Genomic DNA, 8,483 nt, shown 5'->3' on the forward strand with positions numbered 1-8,483 from the left:
TCAGTGTTATTTATTATTTTACTTTGTTGTTGTTATTATTATTACATTTATTATTTTACTCATTATTGTTATTGTTACATTTATTATTTTACTGTATTTATTATTTTACTTATTATTACATTCCATTATTTTACTCTATTATTATTATTATTATTATTATTTTACTCTATTATTATTGGAGGACATGTAAGCATATTTACATCGAAGAAGGTTAGAATAATGGTTTAATCAGAGTTGGACAGTCTTATCTTGAATTACAGTTTTATGTAACCTACTGATGCCTAAATTAATAGAATTTTATTGGTATCTATTTTTATTTTGAAATTTACTAGTAGCTGCTGCATTTCCCACCCTCGGCTTATATTCGAGTCAATCCATTTTCCTAGTTTTTTGTGGTAAAATTAGGTGCCTCAGGTTATATCCGGGTCGGCTTATACTCAAGTATATCCGGTACATTGGTTTTGTATTTTAAGTTTTTTTATTTTTTTTATTTACTGTTGTGTTTTTCTGTTATATTGTATATATTGTATTGGTGGGCTTGGCCTCATGTAAGCCACCCCGAGTCCCCTTGGGGAGATGGTGGCAGGGTATAAATAAAGATTATTATTATTATTATTATTATTATTATTATTATTCTGACACAAAAGTGGCAGGGTATAAATGAAGTGTTATTTTTATTATTATTCCAGACAGAAGGTGGTCTCTGTCAGGGTTAGCTTGATATGCCTTCTTCCTCTTGGCATGTTTCTCCCTTTTGCCCTCCATTTGTGCCTCTTCGAATTCAGCAGCACTGCTGGTCACAGCTGACCTCCAGCTAGAGCACTCAAGTGCCAGGGCTTCCCAGTTCTCCGTGTCTATGCTGCAGTTTTTAAGGTCAGCTTTAAGCCCATCTTTAAATCTCTTTAAAGATGGGCTTAAAGCTGTTTTCCGTTCTTCAGTTGTGAGTTAGGAACTGCTTTGGGAGATGGTGATCGGGCATTTGGACAACGTGGCATTCAGTCGAGTTGATGGAGTAGGAGCATTGCTTCAGAGCTGGTGGTCTTTGCTTCTTCCAGCATGCTGGCATTTGCCCATCTGTCTTTCCAAGAGACTTGCAGGATTTTTTAGAGGCAGCACTGACGGAATTGTTCCAGGAGTTGAATGTGACATCTGTAGACAGTCCATGTTTCACAGGCTGGGAGGACAGTGGCTTTATAAACAAGCCCCTTGGTCTCCTTACGGATGTCCCGATCCTCGAACACTCCCTGCTTCATTCGGAAAAATGCTGCACTCACAGAGCTCAGGCGGTGTTATATTTCAGTGTCAATGTTTACTTTTGTGGAGAGGTGGCTGCCAAGGGAGCAGAAATGGTCACATTTTCTAATGTTACACCATTAAGGTGTATTTCTGGCATTGGAGAGGGATTGGCTGGTGTCTACTGGAAAAGCACTTTGATTTTCTTGAGATTCAATGACAGGCCAAGCTCTCTTCTCGTATGCTTTTGCGAAGGTGTTTATTGTGGTTTGTAGAGCTTCTTCTAAATGCGCACAGACAATGTTATCATCAGCATATTGGAGTTCTGTAACAGATGTTGTGACTTGGTTTTGACGTAAGGAGAGAATGCCTCTAGAACATGGCCATATAGCCCAAAATGACAGGCTGAGCTTGTATGCTTCTGCAAAGGTGTTTAGAGTGGTTTGTAGAGTTTCTTCTAAATGCGCACAGACGATGTTATCATCAGCATATTGGAGTTCTGTAACAGATGTTGTGACCTTGGTTTTGACTTGAGGAGAGAATGCCTCTAGAACATGGCCATATAGCCCAAAATGACAGGCCGAGCTCGTATGCTTCTGCGAAGGTGTTTAGAGTGGTTTGTAGGTCTTCTTCTAAATGTTCATAAATGACGTTGTCATCAGCATATTGGAGTTCTGCAGCAGATGTTGTGACCTTGGTTTTGACATAAGCAGAGAATGCCTCTAGAGCGTAGCCATATAGCCTGAAATGACAGGCCGAGCTTCTCGTATGCTTCTGCAAAGGTGATTAGAGTGGTTTGTAGGTCTTCTAAATGTGCATAGATGACATTGTCATCAGTATATTGCAGTTCTGTAACAGATGTTGTGACCTTGGTTTTGACTTTCAGTCTGCTGAGGTTAAATAGATTGCCATCTTTCCGATAGATTATTTCCTCTCCAGTAGGAAGCTTCCTGTCAACAAGATGTCATAGCAGTAGCCCTATCAGAAAAGCTTCATGTGTAAAAGTAATGGTAAATACAAACTACCAAGAAAGATTGTGGATTAATAAGGCGTAAATATGTTATAATTACTATATGCAATAGGATGAAATTAGGATAAGTAAAAATAATAGAATGGACAGAGCTGTTTTTTATCTATATAAATAAAAATGTAATGTTTGTGGGATGAGCATAACTCCAAAACCACTGGACGAATTGACACAAAATTTGGACACAAGACACCTCTCAGGCCAATGAGTGACCATCACTCATAAAAATACTGAAAAACACAGCAGAAGGGACTTAAAAAGCCAAGAAACAAAAAAAAATACATTACAATGCAAAACCACATATATATACACATATATGCACACACACACACACAAAACACATACACAGAAAGCAGGAAGGAGGGAAGGAGAGAAGAAGGAGGGAAGGAGAGAAAGGAGAAAAGGCAGAAAGATAGAAAAGGAAGGAGGGAGAGAAAGAGAAGAAGGAGGGAAGGAGAAAAGGAAGGAAAAAAGGATAGAGAAGGAAGGAGGGAGAGAAAGGGAAGGAGAGAAGGAAGGAAAGAAGGGTAGAAAAGGAAGGAAGGAGGGAGAGAAGGGAAAAAAGGAGGGAAGGAGAGAAAGAAGGAAGGAGGGAGAGAAGAAGGAGGGAAGGAGAGAAGGAAGGAAAAAAGGATAGAGAAGGAAGGAGAGAAGGAGTTCCATTTTGGCAGGAAGCCTTAGCATTGAACGGTTGTGTTGTGAAAGTGAGAGCTATGGAATCCTGCGCAGACTGTCGGTCAATGTGACTTAAGCCATGTATGCGGCAGGTACTGGCTTGTTCAGTAGACTCTCCTCTACAGTTCCATTTTGGCGGGAAGCCTTAGCATTGAACGGTTGTGTTGTGAAAGTGAGAAGTACGGAACACTTTGCAGACAGTCGGTCAATGCGACTTAAGCAACGTGCAGTCATTGAATTCTTGACAGCAGAAGGTTTCACCCAAAGGAGATTCATCAGAGAATCCAAGCTGTTTACGATGATTGTGTTGATGTGAGTACTGTGCGTCGTTGGGTGAGTACTTTTAAGGATGTTGAAGTGGGATCATCTGACTTGCGTGACAAACAAAGAGTTGGACGTCCTGTGACAGCAACCACCAAGTATCACAAGCAAAAGATTGACAGTTTGGTTCAGGGCGATCGTCGTATCACTCAGAGAGAAATTGCAAGCATAGTCGGCATTTCACAAGAACGTGTGGGTCACATTATCGCTTTGTTGTTGTTTATTGTTCGTGTTTTCGGTTTGCGTTTTCGGTTTTACTCTGTTGTAATTTGTTGTTTGGGCTTGGCCTCATGTCAGCTGCTCCGAGTTCCCATCGGGGAGATGGTGGCGGGGTATAAATAAAGTCTATTATTATTATTATTATTATTACTACTACTACTATTATTATTATCTGTTTGGCTATTGGAAGAGCTGTGCATGATGGGTACGTTGAAAGAACTGTGCGACGCTCGTTGCGGAAGCAGAGTGTCGACTTCTTCCGCGACGGCTTCAGAAAACTTGTTCATCGTTGGCAGAAATGTATCCGATTGTCTGGTGGTTATGTCAAAAAATGGATAGTTGTCGTTAAAGAGCACATTCTAAGGATTATTTCTGTGTTTGATTTATTTAAATATTCCCATCCAAACCCAAGTAATGAAGGTGGAGGCATTACTTTTCATTCAACCCTCGTAAACAAAGAAGGCTGCATTCACAGTCAGAGAAGGAGTTCGATATTGGATTACTGTTTGCTTCCAGGAACAATTAATTATGGGTGTTCATTTTACTTTTCATTCAACCTTGTAGTTGCAGTTGGAAGTGGAGCGTCTTCATTTCTGTAACTCTCTAAATCAGGAATAAGTGGGACCGAGGGGTTGGGATTTTGTGCATTGACTGATTATTTATCGTATCAGGAGCGAACCAAAGAGTTGTATTGTATTTGAAAACAAAACAAAAACCTTGTATTAAATGTCATTTGAGCAGTAGCTGGCCACTTGGAGTGCCTCTGGTGTTGCTGCAAGAAGGTCCTCCCTTGTGCATGTGGCAGGGTTCAGGTTGCATTGTAATAGGTGGTCAGTGGTTTGCTCTTCTCCACTCGCATGTCGTGGATTCCATTTTGTAGCCCCATTCCTTGAGGTTGGCTCTGCATCTCGTGGTGCCAGAGCCCAGTCTGTTCAGCGCCTTCCAAGTCGCCCAGTTTTCTGTGTGCCCAGGGGGGAGTCTCTCAGTTGGTATCAGCCATTGGTTGAGGTTCTGGGTTTGAGCCTGCCGCTTTTGGACTCTCGCTTGCTGAGCTGTTCAAGCGAGTGTCTCTGTAGATCTTAGAAAACTATTTCTTCATCACTGACTGATGACTTCTGTTCTTTCTAGCCAACGTCCAGCATCGGCTGAACCTCTTCTACCTAGCCAACGACGTCATACAGAACTGCAAAAGAAAAAACGCCATCATCTTTCGCGACACCTTTGCCGAAGTGCTCCCAGAAGCCGCTGTGTTGGTGAAGTAAGTCAGATCTTTTTTAAAAAACCATATTTGTCATCACTTTCTGGACCAGGTAGAATAATAAATCCTAGTGTTGGAAGAAACCCTAAGATCCGTCCAGTCCTGTCCACTTTTTTGATGCAAGAACATACAATTAAAGCACCCCCAACAGATGGCCATCTAGCCTCTGCTTAAAAACCTCTAGAGAAGGAGATTCCATCAGACTCCAGGCACCATATGCCACTGCTGAAAAAGTCTTATTATCAGGAAGTTCTTTTTTCCTCTGTCATTTGAATCCTAGTCTCTGCAGCAGTGGAATTTGGTTGCATTTTGCTATCAAGACTATCGTCCCTGAATGTCACCTTTCCTGTGAAACCAAATGAAGTCACGAGTCCGTAGTTTCGGAGTTCTCCTGGACTCAGTGCTGACGCTTGAAGCACTGTGGCCAGGAGAATCTTCGCACAATTAAAACTCGTGTGCCAACTGTGACCATACCTGACTTGACTGTAGTGGTCCATGCCTTAATTACTTCTAGACTGGATTACTGCAATGCACTCTACGTGGGGCTACCCTTGAAGACGGCCCGAAAATTACTTGTCTAACGGTCGGCAGCCAGGTTAATAAATGGGGCAACTTACAGGGAGCGGTCTACCCCTCTGTTTAAGGAGCTCCATTGGCTGCCGTTCATTTTCCGGTCCCAATTCAAGGAACCGGTTCTGACCTATAAAGTCCTAAACCAGTGGTTCTCAACCTTCCTAATGCCGCGACCCCTTAATATAGTTCCTCATGTTGTGGTGACCCCCAACCATAACCCTAACATTATGAATCCTCATGTAAATAATGATCTTCAGGATGTACTTTCATTCACTGGAGCACATTTGGCTCAAATACCAGGTATATCCAAATATGAGTACTGGTGGGGTTGGCGGGGGGATTGATTTTGTCATTTGGGAGTTGTAGTTGCTGGGATTTATAGTTAACATGTAAACAAAGAGCATTTTGAACCCCTCCAACAATGGAATTGAACCAAAGTTGGCACACAGAACTCCCATGACCAACAGAAAATACTGGAAGGGTTTGGTGGGCATTGACCTTGAGTTTGGGAGTTGTAGTTCGCCTACATCCAGAGAGCACTGTGGGCTCAAACAATGATGGATCTGGACCAAACTTGGCACGGATACCCAATATGCCCAAATGTGAACACTGATGGGCTTTGGGGAAAATAGACTTTGACATTTGGGAGTTGTACTTGCTGGGATTTATAGTTCACCTACAATCAAACAGCGTTCTGAACCCCACCAATGATAGAATTGGGCCAAACTTCCCACACAGAACCCCCATGACCAACAGAAAATACTGTGTTTTCTGAAGGTCTTTGGCGACCCCTCTGACACCCCTTCGCGACCCCTTCAGGGGTCCCGACCCCCAGGTTGAGAAACACTGTCCTAAACGGTTTGGGACCCACCTATCTCTCTTCAGAAACCAGCCCGAATTTTTCGATCTTTGGGGGAGGCCCTCCTTTTGCTCTTACCAGTTTCTCAGGCTCGCCTTGTGGGTACAAGGGAAAGAGCCTTCTCCTTTGTGCCCCCCCCCCCCCCCGACTCTGGAACTCATTGCCCAGAGAGATTAGGAAAGCCCCTACGTTAGAAACCTTTAAAAAGAATCTCAAGACTTGGGTCTGCCATTGCGCTTTTGGAGAGTAGGAGTACACCCCCCCACCACCCACCCACCCTTGTACGAAGATCTGTCTATCACCCTGTCTCTCTACGATTTCTCCCTTGCAAATAATTCTGCTCCTTTATCTCACCCTGAGTTTTAAAATCATTTTATGTACATGCGGCCCGTTCACTGTCACTATGTTTGGTTTACTTCCCCCCCCCCCCTGTTTTGTGCATATTGTTTATGGTATACATTGTTTATTTTATTGTAATTTGCATTTTATTTTATTTGTAATTTGTTGTATGGGCTTGGCCTCATGTAAGCCACCCCAAGTCCCCGTTGAGGGAGATGGTTGCGAGGTATAAATAAAGTTTATTATTATTATTATTATTATTATTATTATTATTAAATGCATTTTGTCTCTCATTTTCAGAGATCCATCAATCTCCAAATCTGTCGAAAGGATTTTCAAAATCTGGGAGGACAGAAATGTGTATCCAGAGGAAACCATTGTGGTACTAAAAGAAGCTTTAAGTAAGTCCTCTTCTATACATATCTCTTGGCGCATGTATCACAGAGAGAGGGGTGAAAAATGGGAGGAGGAGGAAGAGACTGAAATCTAGAGAATTATCATTATTATTGCTATAATTGCTATTAAAATATTTATGCGCTATCTCCTATCTGAATATCTCTGGGTGGCATATGATAAGGTTATTTTAAAATTTTAATATTTTAAATATTTAATATTTTAATATTTTTTAATATGTATTGTCGAAGGCTTTCATGGCCCTAATCAGTGGGTTGATGTGAGCTATGTGGCCATGTTCCAGAAGCATTCTCTCCTGATGTTTTGCCACCATCTATAGCAAGCATCCTCAGAGGTTTTGAGGTCTGTTGGAAAGTGGGGTTTATGTATCTGTGGAATAATGTCCAGGTTGGGAGAAAGAACTCTTGTCTGTCGGAGGCGAATGTGAATGTTGCAATTGGCCACCTTGGTTAGCATTGAATGGCCTTGCAGCTTCAAGGTCTGGCTGCTTACTGCCTGGGGGAATCCTTTGTTGGGAGGTGATTATCTGGCTGCTTACTGCCTGGGGGAATCCTTTGTTGGGAGGTGATTATCTGACTGCTTACTACCTGGGGGAATGCTTTGTTGGGAAGTGATTAGCTTGTCCTGATTGTTTCTTGTCTGGAATTCTCCTGTTTTTGAGTGTTCTTTATTTACTGTCCTGATTTTAGAGCTTTTAAAAAAAATAAGAGTAGAGTACAGTGTTCTCTCACTTATTGTGGGTATTCTGTTCCAGGACCACCCGCAATAAGTGAAAATCGCGAAGTTGGGACGCCATATTATTTTTAATATTTATTTCCAATATTTCTATGCCACCCTTCTCACCCCAAATGGAATTCAGAGCGGCTTACAAGATATATATACATACAATATATTATATTATTAGCATAGTACAATATCAGTATTAAATATGACTATATTCTACTATATTATTATATTGTAACATTATTAGTAATATTACATATAATTTAAATATAGAATTATAATATATTATTATTAGTAGTAGTAGTATTATTATATTGCATTACATTACATTTTATATATTCTATATATTATTTACTTATCCGCATTTCCTTACCCGCCTCCCGCCCCATCCCAAGAGCACCCGCCTGCCTCCCTGACCTCCGCAGAGCCTCCGGAGCCATGCAGGCAGCAGCAGACCAGGGAGGCAGGCCTTCCCCGCCATGCCTCAGGCCGCTGCCCTTCCGGTGTCTCTGGCTTCCACTGGATGTAAATATTTAATATTATACATATTAATATTTTCATAAACCTGCGAAACAGCGAGTCTGCTCCCAACAAAGGATTCCCCCAGGTGGTAAGCAGCCAGCCCTTGAAGTTGCAAGGGCATTCAATGCTAATCAGGCTGACCAGTGGCAACATCTCCCATCCTGGACATTATTCCACAGGTATATAAACCCAACTTGCCTAGTTTCCAACAGACCTCTGAGGATGCCTGCTATAGATGTGGGTGAAACATCAGGAGAAAATGCTTCTGGAACGTGGCCAGAGAGCCCAGAAAACTCACAGCATCCCAGTGATTCTGGCCA

The 8,483-nt window shown here is 41.9% G+C and overlaps 1 protein-coding gene across 2 annotated transcripts in view; it reads left to right on the forward strand.

The window, feature by feature from the left end:
- RPRD2 (regulation of nuclear pre-mRNA domain containing 2) overlaps positions 1-8,483 on the forward strand; it is a 52,875-nt gene that overhangs the window by 20,290 nt on the left and 24,102 nt on the right. For both annotated transcript variants that reach the window (XM_067472370.1, XM_067472371.1), the window contains exons 2-3: positions 4,604-4,733; positions 6,805-6,905. In XM_067472370.1, coding sequence (XP_067328471.1) covers positions 4,604-4,733; positions 6,805-6,905 — 231 coding nt within the window. The remainder of the gene's footprint in view (positions 1-4,603; positions 4,734-6,804; positions 6,906-8,483) is intronic.

The sequence above is a fragment of the Anolis sagrei genome, chromosome 12 (genome assembly GCF_037176765.1).
Source record: "Anolis sagrei isolate rAnoSag1 chromosome 12, rAnoSag1.mat, whole genome shotgun sequence".
Lineage (NCBI taxonomy): Eukaryota > Metazoa > Chordata > Lepidosauria > Squamata > Dactyloidae > Anolis > Anolis sagrei.